Source organism: Symphalangus syndactylus, chromosome 14, assembly GCF_028878055.3.
Source record: "Symphalangus syndactylus isolate Jambi chromosome 14, NHGRI_mSymSyn1-v2.1_pri, whole genome shotgun sequence".
Classification (NCBI taxonomy): Eukaryota; Metazoa; Chordata; class Mammalia; order Primates; family Hylobatidae; genus Symphalangus; species Symphalangus syndactylus.
The window spans coordinates 70,157,478-70,185,049 of NC_072436.2; the positions used below are offsets into that span (position 1 = coordinate 70,157,478).

General features: G+C 40.1%; 2 protein-coding genes across 24 annotated transcripts in view; both read left to right on the top strand.

Annotated features, from left to right (window-relative positions):
- TIA1 (TIA1 cytotoxic granule associated RNA binding protein) overlaps nt 1-20,421 on the top strand; it is a 39,118-nt gene extending 18,697 nt beyond the window's left edge. For 3 of the 14 annotated variants that reach the window (XM_055241052.2, XM_055241050.2, XM_063617865.1), the window contains 10 exons: nt 688-742; nt 915-947; nt 2,184-2,271; nt 5,694-5,769; nt 13,597-13,705; nt 14,092-14,187; nt 14,299-14,383; nt 15,102-15,225; nt 16,069-16,214; nt 17,769-20,421. In XM_055241052.2, the coding sequence (XP_055097027.1) occupies nt 688-742; nt 915-947; nt 2,184-2,271; nt 5,694-5,769; nt 13,597-13,705; nt 14,092-14,187; nt 14,299-14,383; nt 15,102-15,225; nt 16,069-16,214; nt 17,769-17,895 (939 nt within the window). In that variant the 3' untranslated portion in view covers nt 17,896-20,421. The other 11 variants (XM_055241053.2, XM_055241051.2, XM_055241055.2 and 8 more) reach the window with 9 other exon arrangements.
- A 4,585-nt stretch (nt 20,422-25,006) lies between these two features.
- Nucleotides 25,007-27,572, top strand: part of C14H2orf42 (chromosome 14 C2orf42 homolog) — a 43,117-nt gene continuing 40,551 nt past the window's right edge. The window contains exon 1 of one of the 10 annotated variants that reach the window (XM_055242523.2): nt 25,007-25,224. The gene's annotated coding sequence lies outside the window, so the exon portion shown is untranslated. Of the gene's footprint in view, nt 26,022-27,572 lie in introns of all 10 variants that reach the window. The other 9 variants (XM_063617858.1, XM_063617857.1, XM_055242525.2 and 6 more) reach the window with 9 other exon arrangements.

Sequence of the window (27,572 nt, forward strand, 5' to 3'; positions counted from 1 at the left end):
AAGTGCTGGGATTACAGGCATGGGCCACCGCACCCAGCTATTTTTTTTTGTTTGTTTGTTTTTTGTTTTTTTGAGATGGAATCTTGCTCTGTCACCCAGGCTAGAGTGCAGTGGCACCATCTTGGCTCACTGCAACCTGCGCCTCATAGGTTCAAGCAGTTCTTCTGCTTCATCCTCCTGGCTAGCTGGGATTACAGGCACCCACCATCATGCCCAGCTAATTTTTGTATTTTTGTAGAGACAGGGTTTCACTCTGATGGCCAGGCTGGTCTTGAACTCCTGACCTCAGGTGATCTGCCTGTCTTGGCCTCCCAAAGTGCTGAGATTACAGGTGTGAGCCAGCAGCCTATGTTAGTATTTTCCATGGTGGATTGTACATGGTAAATACCAAAATATTTGCTGAATTACTCAAGCTTGGATGCTAATGGAAAAGAATGAAAGGAAAAAAATAATATGGGTACTTTAGGTAAGAAAGGTTAATTGAATGATAACAGACACATAAAGATTAGGATTTGTCAACATTATTTGCCTAAATGTAGGTCAGAAGATTAAGTATTGAAACTTGACCAGAGCTGGTATCTCCTTCAGTGTTTCATCTTAAAAAGGTATCTTCCTATGTGTTTATAGATGCAAATGTGATTTTGGGCTTTATTTTTGTGAAGTATAAATGTAGAAATTTTTTTTTAGGAAGTCAAAGTGAATTGGGCAACAACCCCCAGCAGTCAAAAGAAAGATACAAGCAGTAAGTATATTTTATGCTCTTTGAACATTTGTTTTTATTATACCCAGTAGTTTTATTGTAAAGCCTATAAACATCATACATGTTTGCAGTAATGTTTTGATCGTTATCCTAAGATATGATTGAATGTGTTTGTGTTAATAAATTTAAGAACAAATCTAATCTTTGTCATCAGGTAGTACCGTTGTCAGCACACAGCGTTCACAAGGTAATTGTATCTTCTTAAACATAAAATGAAATCTCTTGAAAGGGTATTCACTAACCACCTGAAGTTTTTTTGTTTGATATTTGGGGGAGGGGGGCGGGAGGAGATATTATTTCTATTTGTCTCTCTAGCAATACTTTTCTCCCTTCTCAGTGTTGACCAAGTATAGCTTGTCCACTAGTTTGGTGCTATTTCAAACTTTCTGACCCGTTTGGTAGCAGCTGATGCCTTAGAACTACTTTCACCAACTAAGGGGCAAAATACTCTTCTTTCTTGAGGTCACCATCTGGGCCTCATACCCAGATCTTCCAAATGCTTGAGTTGCTCCTCAAATTTTGTTTCCCAAAAAGCAATCCAAAATGTTGTTTAAGGCCTGTCAAATATGGGTAACTTTTCTTTCCAAATATGCTTTGTCAAATTGATGTATGTGTCCATTTTAAAGTTTTGGTCCAACAATTTTGCATTTTTAAAGTGTTTCTTTTTTTGATAATTGTCTTTTTTAAAAACTTCAGATATGGGATGGTTATTTCTCTCCAATGCGTTTTTAATGGTTCTGATATAAAGTGAAGGGATTACTGTTTTCATTCTGTTGCCTTCAGTCTTAGTTCACTTGCACATGGATTCACATAAACTGAATGGTGTAATGTCTGGGCAACCAAAACTGTTGGCTTTTGAGAAAACTGTCAAATACTTTAACATCAAACTGTTGCAATGCAAGGTATTTCTTTGATTGTTCTTCACAAAATATGGTTAAACCAAGTATATATCATGTAGCTAGCTTCAGTAAATTGTGTTAACTGAGGCAAATCTAGTCTACATAATTCACAGTACCACTATTTTATTTTAATTTGTAAAGCCTTAATATAGTGGTAAACTGAATAAAAGTAAATAATTATTATTAGAATGGTAACTAAGTCATTAAATTTTTTTGCAGAACTGAAACTTGTATGTTATTAGTTTATTTTCTTAGACCAGTGTAATAATTGACTGTAAATAGAAATATAAATGTCACTTTACAGTTAGATGTATCACAGTCATTTCAGGAGAATTTTTCCTATATTGTTACCTTGATTCATTGTTTAAAATTGATAGGATTTGTATAGATATAGGATAGTGTTTTATTTATACTTTATCATAAGCCATAATCATTTTAAGAATACTTTATTGGATAGATTTTAGTACTTTTTAAATTCTAAAGTTCTATTTTTCTTTTCACTTCCCCTTCCTTCCCCTTATAAGATCATTTCCATGTCTTTGTTGGTGATCTCAGCCCAGAAATTACAACTGAAGATATAAAAGCTGCTTTTGCACCATTTGGAAGAATATCGTAAGTAACAGAAGATAAATAAAATCTTTTTAATTAGAAACAATTAGATGTAGACATAACTTGAAAATAATTCTATTGTGAATTTTGTAGATTAATTTTATCACTTGACTATAATATATTACATTGTTTAGAGATCATTCAAGAAGTTAACAGCAAAAGATTGTTTTCCCATTGATGAATAAACCTTTGGTTTTCAATTATCTTAAAATCCTTTTTCAATTAGCATAGCTCTTAAGAGACAAATTTGCCATTGTACATGTTATACTTTCTTATATAGGTATCAAGCTAGCTTAGTGACAATCTTTAGTAAAATTGTGCTGTAACTAAGGAATTTAGATCTGTTGGGTACTTCTGTGATACCATGCATTTTGTGTTAACGTATTTTAACAAAAAGAAACTTTAACAATTCAACTTAAAAAGCAGCTATTGAATATTATTTTCTAGCTATTTACACCCTTTTAAAAATACTGCTAACAATAATAGTGCCTTAATAATATTTTATGAAGCACTGCCTTGCTTGCACTTGTTATTAATCATACATTTTAGGCCCTTATGAATAAATACCTTACTTGAGATAGCATTCATCATAGAAGAACTTTAAAATTTTGAAAAGCATGCCATATTAGAGTAAGAATAACAAGTTGTTTATAGTACTTTCTGTAGAGTAATTAGCTTAGAAAACTTCAGGGTTTCCGGTTACTTGGTTATTTTTCCACCTAGAAGAGTAGTAAAAAGACAGTGCTAGCCGTGGTTTGGTTTGAACAGACCAACAGCAGAGATGAGATGAGGAGACTGGAAAGTAAATGCCAGTAGTATTGGTGAATTTTAGGAGCTTTCGTTTGAAGAGTTATCCTTCGTTGATTAGGGGATGACAGTGCATGTGACCAATGAATTACCAACTTTAAAGGTGGTCACAGAATTAGGGCTTATAAATGGACTTCTTTCAGATGACATTTTTCTTTGTGAGACCTGATCAGGAAAATAAGTACAGCTTTCATTTCTTGATTGTCCCTGTTAATAATATCTTAGAGTTTCAGTAATAATTAGCTTGCTTTCAAATATCTGGACTTAGACAGTCTTAGCCTTTGGCCTCTCAAGGGCTCTAAATCTCTATGCACAATTTTGTGTTTTCATTTTGGTGTGGAAAATCTTTGTAAATTTTATCCTACTGTCAGAGTAGTCATAGGATCATAAAAGGATAAAGAAGCCTGATCTAGATCTTTGCTGCTGCTTCTCCAGAGAATCTTTTCAGAGAGAAATAAATACGAGTTGAATATTTTTCAAGGCTAACATTTTCTGAAACTTTGAGAAGAAAAAATTTTCTAACATTGTGAACAGATAAAGTAGCTATTTTATTAAATGCTTTGATTTTGATTGAGGTAGTTTTTTTTGAAAACACGGGAATCTTAATTTGGAATTAGGCAAAGATTGTTTAACAGTTGGTGAGTTTAAGTTAAGTGACCTTCAGCCGGGCGCGGTGGCTCACGCTTGTAATCCCAGCACTTTGGGAGGCCGAGGCGGGCGGATCACGAGGTCACGAGATCGAGACCACGGTGAAACCCCGTCTCTACTAAAAAATACAAAAAATTAGCTGGGCGCGGTGGCGGGCGCCTGTAGTCCCAGCTATTCGGAGGCTGAGGCAGGAGAATGGCGTGAACCCGGGAGGCGGAGCTTGCAGTGAGCCGAGATTGCGCCACTGCACTCCAGCCCGGGCGACAGAGCGAGACTCTGTCTCAAAAAAAAACAAAACAAACAAAAAAAGTTAAGTGACCTTCAAATTTTAGCAATTTCATGATTTACAAATCATGGGTTATAATTTTTTCTCTTAAATATATTTCTGTGTCATATTTTTAGTCTGTAGATTTTCTTATGGTCCCATGATTATTGATGTATACTTTTTTTTTCTTGGTAAGACCTTTAAGTTTTACGATTTTCAATTGAGATAATGTATAATGTTTGAGTTTTAGGCTATATAAGGAATTAGCTTTCCTACATTTAAAGGAATCATTTGGCAGTCAGTAGCATATTTTCCTGATTTTTTGTTGTTAAAGGAGATAAGTTGATAACTGTATGTTGAAGGGTTCTCATGATATTCTCTGAAAAGTGAAAATATCAGTGCTTGATTTATAGATGTGTAATAAACAGTGGTCTGTAAAAGCATTTAGTATAAAAAATATGGTGCTTTCCCTTATATACAGCCTATAAACTCTTCCTGTTCCTTGAGTTTAGGGTAGACTCACAAATTACAGCGTAGAAGAGTCAGCTACCAGATTAAATGCATGCGTACCATACAGATAATTTATTAAGTATTTCTGCATATTGAGCATTGACTTACATTGATTTTCCCTTTTCACCACCAAGTCTTTGTCATTTTGACCCTGAACACTTAATAAATCACTCAGATTGATCTAAAATATGCTTATGTATACTTTAATAGAAAATTACATTGCATGGCTTTCTGACTTGGGTTTTTGTTATAAAAGTGCCTGTTTTGTTCATGTGTCCTGAGAGAGCAAGCATTGTGACATACCTGACTAACTTAAAAGCAGATTGCCTGTGAAGCACAATTTGAGTCCAATTTTTTGAGGTATGGAGTTTTAGCTATCATGGCTGGGTTTTTACTCAATCTCAAATAATAGGGCTCTGGTTATTTTGCAGAGTGTCTCTGAAGAATGGACAGAATTGCCCTGGCTAACTACAAGCTACGGTTCACAGTGGATAAATGTTGGCGTGCTTTTTTACTTTCTGACTTTTTAAAATTTTGCTTTTATATCTTGTAGTTCCAATCAATTTTATATGAATGCTATTATAAAATTCAGTGTAAAATCTTTTCTTGTCTAGCTTAAAACTTGTGTGTGTCTAGTATTTTTCTTCAATGATTTAACATTTCTGAAAATGTCAAGTTCTCAAAATTTAGACAAAAAGGGGGGTATAAATTGATCTGAAAAAATTAAATAGTTTAATTAGTTTAGGGAATATACAACTTTTTCATTCTTTTGGTTTCCAGTTTTCTATTTTTTTTTTAATGATTAGGTAGAATATAGTGTCAAATAAGTTATAAATTGCATGGTTAAAGAAAGCCATTCATCTAATGTCCTGTGAACTTTATAAGTGGTTAAGTAGTTCATGTGAGTAGTGCTTTCACCATGCTTAATATTTAAAAATTTAAAAAGTTTTTTGAAGAGAGAGGCAATTTCTGTACAATATAAATATACATATATACTTAAGTTATTGATTTGCATGTCTGTAAAATTAAGCCTCATTTCCTAATACATGATAAATTTTGTAGAATAAAAGGTGAATTTGCATTAAAGGTTCACTTTAATGAAGGTGAAACATGAGAATGAGTTGTGTGTGAAATTCTCATTTGATATCCAGAGGACAGTTTGCAAACCTAAACTTCTGATTGTTTCTGATTTCAGAGATGCCCGAGTGGTAAAAGACATGGCAACAGGAAAGTCTAAGGGATATGGCTTTGTCTCCTTTTTCAACAAATGGGTGAGCTCAATGAGAAGTGCATGGACAATGCTTAAAGAAGTAAAGAAACACTCCATTTTAATTACTAATCTTTTTTTCGTCTGCTGTTTATTTTACTGATAATTAAAATAAACCCTCACTAGAAGATATCTTCTTCTGTTTTGTCTGTTTAACATTTATTGGCACCTGAGGCATGCAGAGTACTGATAAGATGTTTTCAGAATGTAGAAAGTAAAGTTGTTTAAATTATCAGCCAAAGGTAGATGTTGAAAATCCCATTTATGGATTTAATTCATTATCTCCCTAGTTTATATTCCCATGGTAGTTTAAAAGTAGCTAATAAAATACTGTGAGGAGGCCGGGCGCGGTGGCTCACACTTGCAATCCCAACACTTTGGGAGGCCGAGGCAGGTGGATCACCTGAGGTCAGGAATTTGAGACCAGCCAGGTCAACCTGGTGAAACCCTGTCTCTACTAAAAATACAAAAATTATCCGGGCATGGTGGCAGGCGCCTGTAGTCCCAGCTACTTGGGAAGCTGAGGCAGGAGGATCACTTGAACCCAGGAGGCAGAGGTTGCAGTGAGCCGAGATCATGCCACAGCACAGCCTGGGCGACAGAGTGAGACCCTGTCTCAAAAAATAAATAAATAAAATACTGTGATGGATAGGAACTTTTTAAAAAATTATATATTACCCGGGCACAGTGGTTTATGCCTATAACCTCAGCACCTTGGGAGGCTGAGGAGTTTGAGATAAATGCTGGCAGTATAGTGGGACCCTATCTCTGCAAAATATATATATTTTTTATTTTACTTTTCTTAAATTTTTTTTATTTTTTTATTTTTCGGAAATTCCGAAAATTCAGCCGAGCCCAGTGGCTCATGCCTGTAATCCCAGCACTTTGGGAGGCCAAGGTGGGTGGATCACTTGAGGTCAGGAGTTCAAGACCTACCTGGACAACATGGCAAAACCCCATCTCTACCAAAAATTAGCCAGGCATGGCGACGCATGTCTGTAGTCCCAGCTACTTGCGGGGCTGAGGCGGGAGAATCACTTAAACCCAGGAGGCCAAAGCTGCAGTGAGTTGTGATCAAGCCACTGTACTCTAGCCTGGGTGACAAAGTGAGACCCTGTCTCAAGAAAAAAAAGAAAAGTTGAAAATTTTAAAGTATATTGAGAGGTGAAAACAATACAAGCTCAATCATGTACATGTCCCATCTACCAAAGATTTTTTTTCCCTGTAAGATGAGAAAATAAAAATTAAGAGAATTTATTTGGTTCTGAAAACTTTACTATTAAGTATAGCATAATATTTTAGAAAGGTAGAAAAATACCTTCTATAATGGATTGATAGCTGTGATTAATTTGAGTTCCTTAGAGGATTGATTCATAGGTTTTAGGATGTTTTAGTGCAACTTAGGAAAATAAATTGGGGGTTTGATGGGCTAGGAACTCATTTTTCACATTTTCGAGATTGTGGACTATAGGGTTCTGCTATATAAAAATCACTGTTGAATGTGTATTTAGTATGAACTAGAGTCAAATAGCAAAGGAGGTCTATTGATAACCTGTGTATGGCCTCTGGAGTTAGCCAGAGATGTATACAAATTCTGACAACCATTATAAAACAGATGTAACTTTGAGTAAATAATATAATCTTTTTTTTTTTTTTTGAGACAGAGTCTTGCTCTGTCGCCCAGGCTGGAGTGCAATGGCACGATTTCGGCTCACTGCAACCTCCACCTCTCGGGTTCAAGCAATTCTTCCGCCTCAGCCTCCCGAGTAGCTGGGATTACAGGTGCCGCCACCATGCACAGCTAATTTTTTGTATTTTTAGTAGAGACAGGGTTTCACTATGTTGGCCAGGCTGGTCTCAAACTCCTGACCTTGTGGTCCACCCGCCTCAGCCTCCCAAAGTGCTGGGATTACAGGCGTGAGCCACTGTGCCCGGCAGTAAATAATACAATCTTCTATAAAATCTTCTATAAATTTCAACTTATGTAAAATTTGTGATACGTGCTTGGCTCTGTTACGCGGTGCTACAGCCCTGATTGCAATTACCCCCAGCCTCTCTTCCTGTGTTCTGTATGCTAGGAAAACCACAATACTGATTGAGCTTAGCTTCTCTGCCTACCCCAAAATAACTGAATGTTGCTGGAAAAAAACTGAGTTCAGGTGGTTTTGCTTCTAATTTAATGGTCACACACTTTAGATGAATACAGAGTACCGTCTTGGCAAACATGTGTTTCTCATCTTTCAACCACCAAACTTACATAAAATTCATCCACCTTCCCATTCTTCCTCCTATTATAGTACAGGAAAGGTCCTTCCTGTCAAAGGCAAAATCACTTATGCTTGTGTCCCCACCTCTCTTGCCTTTTCAAGGACTTTGAGCCTATGCTGCCATTGCTTCATTGTTGTTGTTGTTGTTTTTTTTAAAACAGCAGCTTTATTGAGATATAATTCAAGTATACAGTGCGGCCGGGCACAGTGGCTCGCACCTGTAATCCCAGCACTTTGGGAGACTAAGGCAGGCAGATTACTTGAGCCTAGGAGTTTGAGAGCAGCCTGGGCAAAATGGCAAAACCCCTTCTCTACGAAAAATGAGCCAGGCGTGGTGGCACACACCTGTAGTCCCAGTTACTTGAGAGGCAGAGGTGGGGGAATCACCTGAGCCCAGGAAGTTGAGGATCCAGTGAGCTGAGATTGCACCACTGCACTCCAGCCTGGGCGACAGGCTGGAGAAATTTTTTTTTTTAAATTCAGTGGTTTCTAGGTAATTCACAGAATTGTGCAACTATTACCAAAATAAATTTTAGAATATTTTTACCACCCCAAAAAGAAGCTACATGACTCATTAGCAGTCACTATCCTTCTCCTTTCATGCCCCTCCTGCCAGCCCTGAACAATTGTCAATCTTCTGTCTCTGTAGATTTCCCTGTTCTCAACATTTCCTATAAATGGAATCATGATGTGCTGTTCTTGTTATTACTACTATTCTGTGTCATCACTGTATTCCTTCTCTACTGGATCATTCTCATCAACCTAGGATCTCCTTTTTTTTTTTTTTTTCTTTTGAGACAGGGTCTCACTCTGTCACTCAGGCTGGAGTGCAGTGGTGTGATCATAGCTCACTGCAGCCTTGAACTCATGGGCTCAAGCCATCCTCCTGCCTCAGCCTCCGAAGTAGCTGGGACCACAGGTGTACACCACCATGCCCAGCTAATTTTTTTTTTTTTTTTTTTTTAAAGGCTGGGCACAGTGGCTCACACTTGTAATCCCAGCACTTTGGGAGGCCGAGGCAAGCAGATCATGAGGTCAGGAGTTCAAGACCAGCCTGACCAACATGATGAAACCCCATCTCTACTAAAAATAGAAAAATTAGCCAGGCATAGTGGCATGCGCCTGTAATCCCGGCTACTCAGGAGGCTGAGACAGGAGAATCGCTTGAACCCGGGAGCCAGAGGTTGCAGTGAGCCGAGATTACGCCACTGCACTCCAGCCTGGGCGACAGAGCAAGACTCCTTCTCAAAAAAAAAAAAAAAAAAAATTTTTTTTTTTGTAGGAACAATCTCACTTTGTTGCCTAGGCTGGGCTTGAACTCCTGGCTTCCACCATTCCGCCCGCCTTGGCCTCCCAAAGTGGTGGGGTTATAGGCATAAGGCACCGTTCCCGGCCATCTAGTATCTTTTAATCAAAACCACTGTTTATCCTTACATCCCTTCCCTAACTATATCCCCATTTCTCGGCTGTAATTCTCAAGAGTTGTTTGCATATGCTTCTACTTGATCTCCCATTCACAACCACCAACTTAGATAGATCTCTGTTTTTTTTCCACTTTTTTGAGTGAGTAGTTTTATTTTTTTCCTGTGGAGCTGTATCAAAGTATCATAAACCGGATGGCTTAGAGCAACAAAAATTTATTTTCTCAATGTTTTGGAGGCGTGAAATTCACAATCAAGGTGTCAGCATGTCCATGCTCTTTGGAAGGCTCTGTAGAAGAATCCTTTGTTGCTTCTCCCAAGCTTCTGATGGTTGCTGGTAATCCTTGGCATTCGTTGGCTTGTAGCTGTATAACTCCAATCTCTGCCTTCATCTTCACGTGACCATCTTCTCTCTTTGTGTATCCATATAATCATCTTTTTTTTTTTGAGACAGGGCCTCACTCTGTCTGTCACCCAGGCTGGAGTGTGGTGGCACAATCACAACTCACTGCCTGACCTCCCAGGCTTAGGTGATCTTCCCATCACAACCTCCTAAGTAGCTTGGACTACAGGTGTTGCACCACCATGCCCAGCTAATTTTTCTATTTTTTGTACAGACAGGATTTCATCATGTTGTCCAGGCTGGTCTCGAACTCCTGGGCTCAAGTGATCCACCTGCCTTAGCCTCCCAAGTGCTGGGATTATAGGTGTGAGCCACCGTGCCCAGTCTAATCTTTACTTCTTATAAGGACTTGAGTCATTGGATTTGGTGCCCACCTTAATCCAATATAACCTCATCTTAATTACTTCTGCAAAGACCCTGTTTCCAAATAAGGCCATATTTCACAGATACCAGGGTATAGGACTTCATATCGTTTTGAGGGACACAATTCAACACAAAACATTAGTTAAGCATCTCATGGAGTTCGGACTAGTTAGGGTGATAATATTTGTTTCTTTTTAAGAATGTGCATTTCCTACCAGGAACAGTGGCTCATTCCTGTAATAACAGAACTTTGGGAGGCCAAGGCAGGAGGAGGACTGCTTGAGCCCAAGAGTTAGAGACCAGCCTGGGCAACATAGCAAGACCCTGTCTCCATTAAAAAAAAAAAAAAAAAAAAGCCTGGCAACCTAGTCTGTGGACCCCAAATCCCTCTCGTTGCCTGTTGCAACCAGTAAAGGCCGTTCCTACCATAGTAAAAAATAAACAAATAAATAAATAAATAAAATAGCCAAGCATGTTGGTGCATGCTTATAGTCCTAGCTACTAGGAGGCTGAGGTGGGAGTATCACTTGAGCCCAAGGAGTTCAAGGCTACAGTAAGCTATGATCATGCCTGGATGACAAAATAAGACCCTATTTAATTTTTTTTTTTAAAGCATTTCCTTTTTGTATTTCAAGAAAGGCCTTGAATTTGCCTGTTCCTTCAGTAGTAGGTTAAGCTTACCTTTGATGTGTGCACACAAAAGTTACACTCCATTTACTTTTTAGTCTACTCTAAGCTGGTTTTACACTCACTTTGTACCAATGCTACTCTATTTTCAAGGTCACCTCTTAACCTCTGTTTTCTTGGCTCCCGGGACCGTACACTTTTGTGGCTTTCTTCCTTCATCACTGGCTACTCCTCCCTAGTCACCTTAGCTAGTGATTATTCCTTTACCCATTTTTCAAGTTTTGCTGTTTTTCCGGGCTCTGTCCTAAGCTCTTTCTCTAGTCTGCATGAATTTTGTATCTGCAGTCTACTTCTCTATGTTCCACACTTATTAACAAATGATCTTCATTTATATGTCTCACAGACATCTCAAAGTTTTTTCTTAATGGAGCTTTTTGTTTCTTCCTCAGACCTGTTCCCCTTTTCTTTCCTAGTCTTTCTCCCCATTTCAATAAATGCTGTCTTTCCAATTTCTCTAGAGGAACCTAAGAGTTATCTTTTCTCTCCTTTTGCTTGTGGTGTCCCCTCCAGCCCCCATTATTGTGGCCCTGAGTTTAAGTTACATTCACTGCTACTGCAATGCTCCTGGCCACCAACACTTTTTAAAAATCTAGAATATTGCACAAGTTTCATAAAGTATCCTTATCCTCTTACTACCCATTATCCTAAGCCATTCTCCTCTTAGCACTAAGAATGGCCTTCTTGCTGGGTGCAGTGGCTCACTGCACTTTGGGAAGCCGAGGCAGGCGGATCACAAGGTCAGGAGATGGAGACCATCCTGTCTAACACGGTGAAACCCCGTCTCTACTAAAAAATATAAAAAAAATTAGCCGGGCTCGGTGGCTGGCGCCTGTACAGGAGAATGGCGGGAACCCAGGAGGGGGAGCTTGCAGTGAACCAAGATCGCACCACTGCACTCCAGCCTGGGAGACAGAGCGAGACTCCATCTCAAAAAAAAAAAAAAAAGAATGGCCTTCTTAAAACATAGGTCATGATGATTCCTTGCTTAAAATCTTTCGGTTTCATTCTCTGACATTCTTTTTTGCTTGCTAGATTCCACTAAAACTAGTCTTTCACATGCTGCTTTCAGATGCATACCAAACTTTTGTGCCTTAACACACTTTGCAATACTTTTCTCTCCACTGGGGCTTTCTTCCTCATTGTTTTAACTTGGCTATCTCCTATTGCTGTCAGGCTCAGTTTAAATGTCATTTCAGAAAGACCTTTCTTATTCATCCTGTCTGTAGTAGATCCTTGTGCCCATATTCTCTATCTCAGCCTTTTGTTTCTGTCATAGGTCTTACCACAATTTGTAATTGCTTTATTTGTTCCCCACAAAAGAATGTAAGAGATGATGTATGCTTGTTTCCCAGTGTATCCCTAGCTCTTAACTGCATGCCTGGAACATAACTGTTGAATATTTATTTGTTGGATGAATGAGAAACCACATATTGTTAAGCTTGTTAGATTGTTTAAAGTAAGATTTTCTTCTGTAGTAGTCTGAGTTGCATGAACTTTATGATATCTACCTCATTAGGGCTGCTGGGCTCAGGACCTTTTCAGATGATTAATGTTCCCAAAGTTTAATATTCAAATAAGAGAAAAATAATGTAATAGCACCATTGGGTTGGGCATGGTGGCTCATGCCTGTAATCCTAGCACTTTGGGAAGCTGAGGTGGATAGATCACTTGAGGTCAGAAGGTCGAGACTAGGGCCGGGCACAGTGTGGCTCACGCTTGTAATCCCAGCACTTTGGGAGGCCGAGTTGGGAGGATCACAAGGTCCAGAGATCAAGACCGTTCCTGGCTAACATGGTGAAACCCTGTCTCGACTAAAAATACAAAAAATGAGCCAGGCGTGGTGGCGGGCACCTGTAGTCCCAGCTGCTTGGGAGGCTGAGGCAGGAGAATGGTGTGAACCCAGGAGGCGGAGCTTGCAGTGAGCCGAGATCACACCACTGCACTCCAGCCTGGGCCACAGAGCGAGACTTAAAAAAAAAAAAAAGAAGTTCGAGACCAGCTTGGCCAATATGGCAGAACCCCATCTCTACTACAAATACAAAGATTAGCCAGGCATGGTGGCAGATGCCTGTAATCTCAGCTACTCAGGAGGCTGAGGCAGGAGAATCACTTGAACCCAGTTGGCAGAGGTTGCAGTGACCCAAGATCACACCACTGCACTCCATCCTGGGTGACAGAGCAAGAGTGTATCTCAAAAAATAAATAAAATAAAAAATTTAGGCCGAGCATGGTGGCTCACGCTTGTAATCCCAGCACTTTGGGAGGCCGAGGCGGGCGGATCACGAGGTCAGGAGATCGAGACCACGGTGAAACCTCGTCTCTACTAAAAATACAAAAAAAATTAGCCGGGCGTGGTGGCGGGCGCCTGTAGTCCCAGCTACTCAGAGAGGCTGAGGCAGGAGAATGGCGTGAACCCAGGAGGCGGAGCTTGCAGTGAGCCGAGATCGCGCCACTGCACTCCAGCCTGGGCGACAGAGCAAGACTCCGTCTCAAAAAAAAAAAAAAAAAAAAAAAATTTAAAAATATAAAAAGCACCATTGCATTTTAGGAAAGCTATCATATGTTGTGTATTTCATAAAGCATTTTCACTTAAACATTTGTGAAAAGCACCAAGTTTTCTCTACTGCTAAAAGTTGTTTAACATCAACTAATAGTGACTTCTTTATTGTTTCTAATGTTGTACGGAACAGGATGCTGAAAACGCCATTCAACAGATGGGTGGCCAGTGGCTTGGTGGAAGACAAATCAGAACTAACTGGGCAACCCGAAAGCCTCCCGCTCCAAAGAGTACATATGAGTGTAGGTGTATTGGAGAAGAAAAGGAAATGTGGAATTTTGGAGAAAAATACACTAGATTTTAAATGTTAGAGCTGTTCCCGGAGACTTATTGCAGAAATAGATGAGAAGCAAATCAAGACTACTATTCAAAAATGTACTTAGTTTTCATTTTTGTAATTATAAATAATATTATTTCTAATGTCAAGTCTCCTATTAAATAGAAAATACTGGGTAATTTTTTAGACATTCATGGGGGAGGTTTAATCCTGAACTGAAGTATAATATGTGTAATATAAGCATTTTGATCAAGGTTAATGTTACCTTTACAGTAGTGTAGTGAATGCTGCTTTTCTCTTTCTGCACATTTTATTTAATGAATTAAAGACATAAACCTTTTCTCTCACCAGCAAATACCAAACAGCTATCATATGATGAGGTTGTAAATCAGTCTAGTCCAAGCAACTGTACTGTATACTGTGGAGGTGTTACTTCTGGGCTAACAGGTATGGGAGCCTGCCCTGTGTGGCATTAATTTTTAAAATGCAAAGCTTAATATTTGTAGGATTTTTATATAACTTAGTGTGATTTGTTTGTTTTGGTTTTTTGTCTAACAGAACAACTAATGCGTCAGACTTTTTCACCATTTGGACAAATAATGGAAATTCGAGTATTTCCAGATAAAGGATATTCATTTGTTCGGTAGGGATGGTTTTTTAAAAAAACTTTTCTCTTGGTAATGTAACTGGAAAACCAGAAAATAAATAAAAATAAAAAATAAACTTTTTCCTCCAAAATACTTTTTGAACATTTACCTCGTTTTCTTAAAGATTTACCTTGGTTGTAAAGAAGTTGAAATTTTGGCTGGGTGCAGTGGCTCACGCCTGTATTCCCAGCACTTTGGGAGGCCGAGACGGGTGGATCACCGTTATGAGTTTGAGACCAGCCTAGCCAACATAGTGAAACCCCGTCTCTCCTAAAAATACAAAAATACAAAAATTAGCCGGGCATGGCGGTGCATGCCTGTAATCACAGCTACTCAGGAGGCTGAGGCAGGAGAATCACTTGAACCCAGGAGGTGGAGGTTGCAGTGAGCCAAGATCACAATCACTGTACTCCAGCATGGGCAACAGAGCCAGACTCTGTCTCAAAAAAAAAAAAAATTGAAATTTCTCTAGCATCTAGCGTATTTGCCTCTGTGATTTTATAGCTCCCTCCCTAACACAAGGCCAGTGAAACACACATTCTCTGTTAACACAAGTTTCCCCAGAACTACAAGATCTTTGAAAAAAATAGCAAAGAAAATACACCATGTTACACAAACTGTTTTACCTCAGACACCTTGATTTTTAAAAGTAGGTTTTATTCATAAATATTTAAAAGAATTTGTATTGGTGATTCTTAATATTGTTTTCAATAGGTTCAATTCCCATGAAAGTGCAGCACATGCAATTGTTTCTGTTAATGGTACTACCATTGAAGGTCATGTTGTGAAATGCTATTGGGGCAAAGAAACTCTTGATATGATAAATCCCGTGCAACAGGTGAGAGGGTTCTTAACTTTGAGAAGTAATTGTTGGGCTAATAATGTTATTTTAAGGTGAAGATTGTTGATAATCCTTGTTAATAAGTTTCTAGCTAAAATGATAGTATATAAGGGCTCTTCCTACATGTATTATAGTTCCAGAATGGTGTTTCATGGATTGCAGTGGTGACATGATGAATGTGACCGCCTCAATTGACTCATGCTCACACAGTGGATTTTAAAATGCTCCGAGAAACCTAAAAGGGTATTAAATCTTTTTTTAATACTTGGTAGATTTATTCACATACTATTTGGAGAACTCACAAGCATGCTTGACTCAACTGAAACAAAAATAAAGCTGTAAATATAGTTATGGCCTTGGCATTTTTCTTCCAGATTTTGCTGCCTTTTTTTTTCCAGGCAGCTTTAGTGGTTCAAACTTGATTCCACAAAGATTTCTATGAGGAAACTGTAAATGGAGCACAGAGATGGGAGTAAGCAAATCCTAAACTATATAAGTTTCTTAAGTAAGCTGAATATAGAAATAACTAATCACATCTTCCCTATCTAAAGGAAACAATCATGTGGATAGTATACCAAACACTTAAACATTCTACTAAGTTTAACATTTATTACTAGGGTATCAACTGATGCCTTCCAAAAACTGTGCCATTCAGAGTATCACGTAGAGTTACAGCAGTATAATCTCACTTTTTTTTTTTTTTTTAAGCAGTCAACTCTTGTTTATCCTGTCATTTTAATTGTAATGATGGCCCTGTGTGTTTTGGCTAAGAATTTGTGGTATCAACATATTAGGATTGTATATATACAACTTCAAGTAATACTAAATTTTATTTAATAGCAGAATCAAATTGGATATCCCCAGCCTTATGGCCAGTGGGGCCAGTGGTATGGAAATGCACAACAAATTGGCCAGTATATGCCTAATGGTTGGCAAGTTCCTGCGTATGGAATGTATGGCCAGGCATGGAACCAGCAAGGATTTAAGTAAGCATATCTGATCTCTTCCTTTACTAACCTTTGAAAATGTCTAAAGAAATTTTAAGTAGGAAGAAATTTTAAGAATTAGTGGCTAATAGGGCCTCTTATGTAAAGCGTAACTATAGCCTTGAAAGAACTTAAAATTGTTTTTTAATAAGAAAATAAGAGCTTAATAGTTGTTAAGCTTTTCACATGACTAATGGTCACTTGGCCATTCTTATATACACTGACTTTGATGCTAGTTGTTGTATTCATTATGCTTTTTTCTGTACAAAGGGTTTTTTCAATATGCATTGTTATATTGCAAGCTTCCTTATACACCCTGAATTACACTACTGAAAAACACACTGGAAATAAAAATACTTGGGAAGTTAAAAAGGAATTTAGTGGGCCGGGCGTGGTGGTTCCTGCCTGTAATCCCAGCATTTTGGGAGGCTGAAGTGGGTGGATCACTTGAGGCCAGGAGTTTGCAACCAGCCTGGCCAACATGGCGAAACCCCACCTCTGCTAAAAATACAAAAATTAGCCAGGTGTAGTGGTGCATACCAGTAGTTCCAGCTATTTGGGAGGCTGAGGCAGCAGAATCACTTGAACCTGGGAGGCGCAGGTTGCAGTGAGCTGAGACCACGCCACTGCACTCCAGCCTGGGCAACAGAGCAAGACTGTCTCAAAAAAAAAAAAAAAAAAAAAAATTTGTGGTCGGGCACGGTGGCTCATGCCTATAATCCTAGCATCCTAGCACTTTGGAAGGCCAAGGCAGGCGGATCACTTGAGTCCAGGAGTTTAAGATCAGCCTGGATTGCGCCACTGCACTCCAGCCTGGGCGACAGAGCGAGACTCCGTCTCAAAAAAAAAAAAAAAAAAAAGATCAGCCTGGGCAACATGGCGAAATCTCATCTCTACAAAACGTACAAAAAAAATTAGCCAGGCATGGTGGTTGCGTGCCTATAATCCCATCTGTTCGGGAGACTGAGGTAGGAGAATCGCTTGAGCCTGGGGAGATGTAGGTTGCAGTGAGTTGAGATCATACCACTGTACTCCAGCCTGGGTGACAGAATGGAAACCTGTCTCAAAAAAAAAAAGAAGAAAAAAAAAATCTTGTAATGTTATGAATTTATGAGCTTTCATATGCTAATAATTGTTTTGCTTTCTTTGAGTAGTATAATGTTCTTTTTTCATTGTAGGGAACCTACCTGACTCTTTCAGGTAGTGGTTTCCTCAACAAATATGTTCAACCAAGATACAGAGATGAGATGGACAGTTTTCTTTTCCAAGAATGGGGTTAGGTTTTTCTATATTCAAAGGAGATGAATATTGATAAGTTCAGGGTATTTTCTTAAAATTAAACTGTCCAAATTAAACATACAGGGATGCTTGTTTTTAAGAGAAAAAAACTTTAGTAAAAGCTTTCATTTTCCCTGGCATAAATTATTCTATTTGGGATTAAGAAAAAGTATGTTTCCCATTTCCCAGATTTGTTCTTGTTGTTTGTTCTTGCCAATACTTTATTTTAATCAGTGGATTTCCTCTCCCCTCTGCTTCTTTCACATTCTCCACCAGTCAGACACAGTCTTCTGCACCATGGATGGGACCAAATTATGGAGTGCAACCACCTCAAGGGCAAAATGGCAGCATGTTGCCCAATCAGCCTTCTGGGTATCGAGTGGCAGGGTATGAAACCCAGTGAAAAAGGACTCCAGAATCTAAAGCCAGTGGCTTGAGGCTACAGGGAGTGTAGTAAAGCCGTTGTTTACTTAAAGATTTATCAAATCAGTCAGTGCAAATGTCAGATACAATGTATTTATTTAAAAGATTCATTTTTAATCATGAAATTACTTATCATCCACATTGTTTTAAAAAGAAACAAGATGCTGGATGTCTGCCAATTTTTGCCTTCATTACCTTTTTTGATAAAGTTTCTCAGATCCTTGTTTCAAACACAAATGCAGGGATTGCTGCCACTTTTTAACTATTAAGAGGCAGAAAATTGCACAATATTGAACTTTTTTCCACTGAAGTAGTGTGCAGTTCTAGTTTGCATTCCTGATATGATTTAAAACATGTAATATAAAGATGTTAAAAAAAAAAAACCAAAACTGTGCAGAGTCTAGAAGTTCTTTGTCATCTTCAGCTTGTGCACAATTCTGTTTTAGGTTAAAAAAACAAAAGGCATTGTTTGAGCTGTCCCATCTCCACTGTTATCCCTTTGGGATTTTTTAATATAAATTATTAGTTTACATCATTTTTGTATCTACATCTTTTTTCACAAATTTGTCTTGCCTTATTAAAGTTCTGTAAAATATACTTAAATGGAAAAAATGATGTTCATTTAGATTGAAAACTTTTCTCAGATGGATTGATAATTGCATTCATCTTGTGTTTTATATGAGAAGGTGCCTCAAGAATTTCCTGTTGGATTTGTTTAAAAGGATTTTTATCTTTCGTGATAAACTTTGCTGTGTACCAGGAACTATAAAAACAAAAACTTGTTACTAAAGAAAATATCTGAAATGTGATAAGTTCTTATGCCATGTTAATTTCATGTGTCAACTTCAACATTTACATGTATTATTTCATTATGTAAAATGTTTTAGCAATTTAATATTTTGCACAGTTAGCAAACTTTGTATGTCATTTCCTTCAAGGCATCATGCAGAGTTGACATGAGATTTATAAGGTTTTAAGTTGTTTGCATGTGAAAATCAAATACATACTTTGGTAGTCTTTGAATACAAAGTCATCTGCTCTTGTTTTTCAAGAATTTTGAGACGCAAAGTTGTATGTAAAGGAATATATTAATTTGCCGTTTTCTAGGTAGATTTGCTCAAAAAGAGTGAATCAACTTAATATGTACAAATGATAGCTGTGAAACTGTAGAATATCTTTGTGTCAGGCTTGGAGTTCATTGTGACCTCCAAATTTTGCCTGAAGGACCAGTTGGGCAAAGCATTTTTTAAATGTTCAGAGGCCAAAAGATAAACAAAAAAAAAAAACCTTAAAATCCTACCTCTTTAAACAGCCTTCGAATAAGAGAATCCTCAGTGCAATCATTATTTTGATTCTTTTGGTACCTGTTTTCCTGGAGTTCCCGATTTTATTATTTTGGGGTGGCTCCAAGCATTAAGAAGTTTAATCTTTGTTGGCATTGTTCTAGTTTTGAAATTTCTAGTATATTTCAGAGTCTCTTAGAAGACTTGTGTGGGAAGTTTCACTTTGTTTTCAGTGAAGGTCACAAACCTCCTTCTTCCTTGACTCAGAGAGGAAAGGTCCCAGTATACATATTTGAATGGTTGATGGTTTTCAAGACCTTCAGAGAGCTCCCTGCATTTTACCTAGAAACAGAAAAGGCCTGCAAAATCTTAAGTTTCCTGGCCTGCATTTCCCGGGTAGGGGCAAATGACTCCAAGCTGGTCTCTGAGCCAATACCCTTGTAAACCAGAGCCCAGGAAAGACAGCTCGAGTGTATAATTCTCTGGAGCTCAATTCTATGCAGTTGTGCTGATATTTCATTAAGTCACTGTGTATTTTTAAGTGTTGATACATTAAAAGTCGCTTTATGGAAGATGAGTAAATTTTTTAAATACTTGGAAATTTTATTTCCTTGTTAACTTCTACAGATCAGGGCATGCAACCAAAAGCAGCTTAAATTAAATATTTAAAAAAAATAAAATATCAGGAAGCTATTTTTAGATTTCTTCTGGCTTATGTTTCTACTTTAGGACCCTCATTTTTCTCTTATTAAAAAAATTATTTCCTGTACATCTCATGGACTGCAGGGTAAATTATTTGGGCATAAATAATTTAAATAGTTTTCTTTCATTCTGACTATCTCCAGTAATAGCAGTTTTTATTATCCAGCATATTGGCTTATTGCACAAATCTTAAAATGTACATTGACTACTTTTTGAGAAGAAAGTGGTATCAGTACTTAAGATGAAAAGGTGACTACTGAACAAATTCACATTTCAGGAACACCTCTATCTTTGGTTTAAGTCTTACTCTTAGTTTTTCAGTCTAAAAATCATACTGGTATTAGTATCAGGTAAGGAAATTAAAGTTTTTAAAATGGTTTCATGCGCTGCAATATGCAAAATTTAGATTTTACTTTCTGGTACTGTAAAGAACCTGAAGTGATTCACACTTAATAGGTGATTAATCCAGTATTCTTTACCCTGAATGTTTGGATATTAAAGTTCCTTTATGTTTTCTATAACCTATGGGATCTTCTTGCAGTGATTATTGTGTGTGAGATTTTTTTTCTTTTTGATCTATCCATATTGTTATATTCACTCGGGTATTTGTTATTTTTTTTAAATCTTATTCCAGAATCAGTGGTTTACATTGGGTTACTGTTTAACACCAAATGGAATTGGCATTCTGCAGATTTAATTAATTATGAAACCAGGGTCTCATTTTCCTTGCTGATACTTGTTAAAAATAAGATTCACATTCTAGTCTTTATTTTCCTCCTGTTTTTCCCTGTGCGTGTACATCTCCCTTTTATTTGTGTGTTATAGTTCTATTCCATTTGAGAAGGCAGTTGGTAAGAACTAGATTGCATGTACAAAGACAGGTTTACTAAGTGCTGTACAGTGGTCCTGAGGTTACAGTTGAATTAGAAAAACAAAATGTACTTACAGGAAATAAGAAAGCAAACCTTTCAAATGAGAGTGATGATTTCTTTAAAAAAAAAAATCAGTTTTTTTCTCTCTTAAATAATGTTCTTTATTTCACGAAATCATCAATCTTAAGCATGAGCAGGATAAACAACTCCTAGAAGGAACTCAATTCATTCTTCCTGGATTTTCACTGTGTTATTAAATCACAAAAATGATAGTCCCCAATCGTTTCTTTATAGGAGGTTATTACATTTTATTACAGTCACTGCATTTTGACTGTTGTGTTTAGAATTTGAATGTACATCCAAAATGATGAGTTTCAATTTAAGAGCCTTAATAAAATGTGTGAGTGTGTATCAATTGAATAGGTTTTTCTACCTTCATTTGAAGACCTTAATTCATATGAATTAACCAAACAGGAAATTCATATGTATTATATGTATTCATATGTATTAACCAAACAGGAAAACAACAGATGTCAATGGTAGCAGGTTTTTTTAAACCTTTTTTTGTTTGAGATGATGTCTCACTATTGTCTCCCAGGCTGGAGTGCAATGGCATGATCTCGGCTCACTGCAACCTCCGCCTCCCGGGTTCAAGGCATTCTCTTGCCTCAGCCTCCTGAGTAGCTGGGATTACAGGCTCCTGCCACCACATCTGGCTAACTTTTGTGTTTTCAGTACAGACGGGGTTTCACAATATTGGCCAGACTGGTCTTGAACTCCTGATCTCAGGTGATCCACTTGCCTTGACCTACCGAAGTGCTGGGATTACAGGTGTGAGCCACCGTGCCCAGCCTTCTTTTTAAAAAACAGGCTTAATTCACTTCATTTTTTGTGTATAAAAACTGTTCTTTGTTTGTTTTTTTGAGACGAAGTCTCTCTCCTTCTCTGTCGCCCAGGCTGGAGTGCGGTGGCACACTCTCAGCTCACTGCAGCCTCTGCCTCCTGGGTTCAAGTGATTCTCCTGCCTCAGCCTCCTGAGTAGCTAGGACTACAGGCATGTGCCACCTTACCCAGCCAAATTTTTGTATTTTTAGTAGCGATAGGGTTTTGCCATGTCGGATAGGCTGGTCTCAAACTCCTGACCTCAGGTGATCCACCTGCCTCAGCCTCCTAAAGTGTTGGGATTACAGGAGTGAGCCACTGCGCCCAGCCAATGGTAGCATTTCTTGAGTGTCTTACAGTTATTTGAAACGTCTGCTCACTCAAATGGCTGTTGGCAGCACTAGCTTCAGAGATGAGATATTCCCAAGATTGCCAATAATTAATTACACTATGGCTCCTAAAGTTGGAGGGTGAAGTTACTGAGATAGTAAATTCAACTTTAAAAAGGAAAAAGCAAACTTACTTTACTAGGTGATGCTGTTCAGAAAATAGAGATTCAGCACAATTTTGTATACTGGATAAATGAGATTCTTAGCTATTTATCCTTGTTCAGCTCTAGAATGCCAACAGCCAGACATGCCCACCAGGCAGGATGTTGGAGGATCCTTCTGTGGTAAAACTAAGTGACTCTTGAGAGACAACAGTTACTGACATTTAAGAGTACCCACCAAAAAGGCCAACTGGCCACCATTCCCTCTGCAGCCAGTCAATAAGGCCTGCCCATGTGCACAAATCCAGACAGGTTTTTAGTGCTTCACTTTTACATAGGGATGAGAAAATACCACTAGAAATTTGAGGAAAACTGATTGTGAAAGGTAGCTCTAAACAAAAAGCAACTCTCAATCAGAAAATTTCTAGGAACTGGAATGTCCCCATATAAAAGAAGATGCTGTATTCAAGAAATTACAGCCGGGCTCGGTGGCTCACGTCTGTAATCCCAGCACTTTGGGAGGCCAAGGCAAGCGGATCACCTGAGGTCGGGCATTCGAGACCAACCTGGCCAACATGGTGAAACCCTGTCTCTATTAAAAATACAAAACTTGGCCGGGCACGGTGGCTCACGCTTGTAATCCCAGCACTTTGGGAGGCCGAGGCGGGCGGATCACGAGGTCAGGAGATCGAGACCACGGTGAAACCCCGTCTCTACTAAAAATACAAAAAATTAGCCGGGCGTGGTGGTGGGCGCCTGTAGTCCCAGCTACTCGGAGAGGCTGAGGCAGGAGAATGGCGTGAACCCGGGAGGCGGAGCTTGCAGTGAGCCGAGATTGCGCCACTGCACTCCAGCCTGGGCGACAGAGCGAGACTCCGTCTCAAAAAAAAAAAAAAAAAAAGGAAAAAGGCCAGATGCGGTGAGCCACCGCGTCCCGCCTAGGGATTCTTTAGTTGGCAGTTGGTGAAAGAGTTCAGTTTTGGTAGGGCGCAATGGCTCACTGCCGTAATCCTAGCACTTTGGGAGGCCTAGGCGGGCAGATCATTTAAGGTCAGGAGTTCGAGACCAGCCTGACCAAAATGGTGAAACCCCATCTCTATGAAACATACAAAAATTAGCCGGGTGTTGTGGCATGCACCTGTAATCTCAGCTACGCGGGAGGCTCAGGTGGGAGAATCACTTGAATCCCAGAGGCGGAGGTTGTAGTGAGCTGAGATCATGCCACTGCACTCCAGCCTGGGCAACAGAGGGAGACTCCTTCTTAAAAAAAAAAATAGAGTTAAGCTTTTTCTAAGGACTCGAAGTCAGTACAAAGGAATACTTACATTATTAGGGTGGGGCATCTGCTGTTTATCATGTGATGCTGTACCTGAGCCAGGCTGGAAAGTAAGCCACATGATACAGGGTTAATTTAAAAACTCATTTAAAGAGATGTTATGGTTTGTAGGGTGTGGCTTAACTCTTGCCTTGCATGGCCTTTGGTCTTGTTTATTATTTGGTATTCTATTGCTACGGACAGTCTGTTCTGCCATTCTTATAATCTCTCTTTTAACATTAATGGTGGTCAGTTGTGCCTAAACTCCAAAAGAGGGAGTATAAGGAGGCATGTCCGACCTCCCTTTCCACCCAGGAGAATTCAGTTTAACATCCCCTTGGCCAAGGGGTGAGGGTTCATTCAGTTGGCTGTGGGGCATGGGATTTTATTTTTAGTTTACATGATAAATGGAAAGAAAACTAAAAAGTGTTCTGGAAAAATTGTGCCCCTCTCCCTCTCTTTCCTGTTTAAGAACTAATACTACAAACATTAGTCCTGGAATGTTCCATTTCTCTTTTTTTATTTTGTTTTATTTATTTATTTTTTAGACGGAGTCGCTCTGTCGCCAGGCTGGAGTGCAGTGGCGCGATCTCGGCTCACTGCAACCTTAGCCTCCCAGGTTCAAGCGATTCTCCTGCCTCAGTGCCCCGAGTAGCTGGGACTACAGGCATGCGCTACCATGCCCAGCTAACTTTTTTTTTTTTTTTTTTTGTATTAGAAGAGACGAGGTTTCACCATGTTGGCCAGGATGGTCTCAATCTCTTGACCTTGTGATCCGCCCGCCTCGGCCTCCCAAAGTGCTGGGATTACAGCCGTGAGCCACCACGCCAGCCGGAACGTTCCACGTCTCTTATAAATAGTTGACTAAGGTTTCCCAATAGTAAATTAACCTGCTACCACTAGTAAGTAGCCAGACTAGGGTCAGGAGAGCAGAAAACCTCATTCCAGGGTTTTCCAACACACAGGCCTCACCATGAACACATCGCACTCGGGAGCTATCTTCAGTCATGAACGATGATCATTTAGATTTATTCTGTGATTCCAAGGACCAGAACTAAGATGTACATGAAGCTTTTTTTTTTAATCTCATTTTAAGAGAAAACGTTCAAGTATAGTTCAAAGTGTAGTTAAGCGAGAAAATTTAACGTGTCATAAACATACATGTGATAGTAAGAGGTGAATACTCAGGTGGGCAAGAACCTCCAAACAAACGCCAAATTCGCTAAATATCTGCTAATAATGTAGAAAATCTCGGGCGATTTTTTTTTTTTAAATTATCATTTTTTGTAAGGACACGGTCTCGCTATGTCGCTCAGGCTGGTCTCGAACTCCTAGCCTCAAGCGATCCTCCGCCTCGGCCTCCCAAAATGCTGGGATTACAAGCGTGAGCCACCACGTCCAGCAACTCAGGCCATTTTTGCATCAATTACCAGCAAAAGTCTATTCAGAAATAGCACTCTCTCAGGCCAGAAGGGAGTCAAGACTAGCCTTGGAGCTGTGCCAGCAGTAAGATCGGCCAGAAGCACTCCAGCTCCAAGGCAGAGCCTGAGTTTTACAGCCGCTAGGTCGGCGTAGGTTCTACCACCACATTCCCCCAGAGTCTCAGCGGTCTCTGAAGGAGAAAACTAAAACTCCCATAAGACAACGCGAGCTCAGGTGGGCGGCCACTTGCCGCGCGTAGGCGGCTCTGACCAATAACGATTGTCGTTACAGCGAACAGTTTGGCCCCGTTTGTAAAAGGCCGCTGCAGGCGAAGAGAGAAGAGGTGAGGGCGGTCATCAGCGAAGGGCTCCGGGGCTCGCGGGGGGGGCGCAGGGCAGGTAAGGGGGTCGTGTTGAGCGAGGACCTGGGCGGCGGTGGGGCAGGGGTGTAGAGCTGGGGTTCCCAGCGGAGAGCATGTCCAAGGAGCGGGTGCTGACGAGGTGATGCTTCTGCCTGGGCCTACTTGGGACCGGAAGTGAGCGCTCGCGCGGGGAGGATGCCGGGAAGCAGGTCCCAGGGGGAACCTGTGTGTCGCTGCAGACCCATCCCGGAAGCTGGCCGGGAGGTGAGCGTCCCAGAGTCGGGCGGCCGCTCCGTTGACTGCAGGGCCCCGGCGGCCTTCCTTCGCTGTTCCGAAGTCGTTCAGGGCTGATGTGCCCCAGCCTCCCACTTGTGGTTTGGCAAGCCATCCAGCCGACTGCAAACCCACGTTTGTGAGTTACCTGCTGGCTGTGACATTTCCGTCAAATCTGAGTAACAGTTTCCTCATCTCTAAGATGGGTAACATAGTATCTACCTCACAGGATCGTGTGGGCAGTACACGAGTAAATGCATAGAAAGGATTTAACACGCAGTGTACTCAGCTAGTTTTATTATTTATCCGTGATGATCATTTGTTCTCTTCCCCTAACTGTGCCTCACAAGCATGAAACAGCATCCACCAAACATTTAGGTCTGGGTAGTGGTTGGATGGAAACCCACCGCGGGTTAACGCTTCCAACACCAGTCCCTTGACACTCTCCCGCCGAGGAGGCTGATTTGTAAACTTGCTGAGAAGAGACTACCCAGCAGATCTTTCAGGTTTCAAATCCAAGTTCTTTACAAGTCGTGTTAATTGTTTGTATATGCTTTCGATATAGAGCCTCTAGGAAGTAATACTAGTACATGTTTTAAAATTCAAATACTGCCAAACAGTGAAATGTAAGTCTCCCTCCTAACTTCTATTTCCGAACTCCCATGTCGTTTCTTCTGAGGCAATAGACATTGTATGTGTGTGTGTATAGATAGATACATATGTGTATCTCTGGTCTTTTTTTTTTTCTTTTAAAAGAGTAAAACCAAGAATAGCATATTACAAAGTGCTGCACTTTTTTCACTCCACAGTGTATCTTTTTTTTTTTTTTTGAGATGGAGTCTGGCTCTGTCGCCCAGGCTGGAGTGCAGTGGCGCAATCTCAGCTCACTGCAAGCTCCGCTTCCCGGGTTCAGGCCATTCTCCTACCTCAGCCTCCCGATAGCTGGGACTACAGGCGCCTGCCACCTCGCCCGGCTAATTTTTTTGTATTTTTAGTAGAGACAGGGTTTCACTGAGTTAGCCAGGATGGTCTCGATCTCCTGACCTCATGATCCACCCGCCTCGGCCTCCCAAAGTGCTGGGATTACAGGCGTGAGCCACTGCGCCCGGCCCTTTTTTTTTTTTTTTTTTTTTTTTTTTAAGAGACAGGGTCTCACTGTGTTGCCCAGGCTGGTCTTGAACTCCTGGGCTCAGTGATCCTCCCGCCTCAGCCTCCCAAAGTACTGGGATTACAGGCGTGAGCCACCACATCCAGCTACTCAGGCCATTTTTTTTTTTTTTGAGATGGAGTCTCACTGTCGCCCAGGCTGGAGTGCAGTGGCACGATCTCGGCTCACTGCAGGCTCCGTCCCCCGGGGTTCACGCCATTCTCCTGCCTCAGCCTCCCGAGTAGCTGGGACTACAGGCGCCGCCACCTCGCCCGGCTAATTTTTTGTATTTTTAGTAGAGACGGGTTTCCACTGTGTTAGCCAGGATGGTCTCGATCTCCTGACCTCGTGATCCGCCCGCCTCGGCCTCCCAAAGTGCTGGGATTACAGGCGTGAGCCACCGCGCCCGGCCCTTTTTTGTTTTGTTTTGTTTTGAGATGGAGTTTCCGTCTTGTTGCCCAGGCTGGAGTGCAATGGCATGAACTTGGCTCATCGCAACCTCTGGCCCCCGGGTTCAAGTTGTCCTCCTGCCTCAGCCTCTGGAGTAGCTGGGATTACAGGCATACGCCATCACGCCCAGCTAATTTTGTATTTTTAGTAGAGACAGGGTTTTTCCAAGTTGGTCAGGCTGCTCAGGAACTCCCGACCTCAGGTGACCTGCCTGCCTCAGCCTCCCAAAGTGCTGGGATTACAGGTGTGAGCCACCGTGCCCGGCCGTGCCATTTTTTTTTTTAAACAGCTGTAAAAATATTTTATTTTCTGGAAAGTATTCCATTTTATAGATATACCATAATTAATTACACCAGTGTCTTCTTGAGGGACATCAGGTTGTTTCTTATATTTTGCTGCTACAAAGATGCTTCATTGAGTTGCCTTATAATTTCCCTCATTTCACACATGTGGGAGTCAG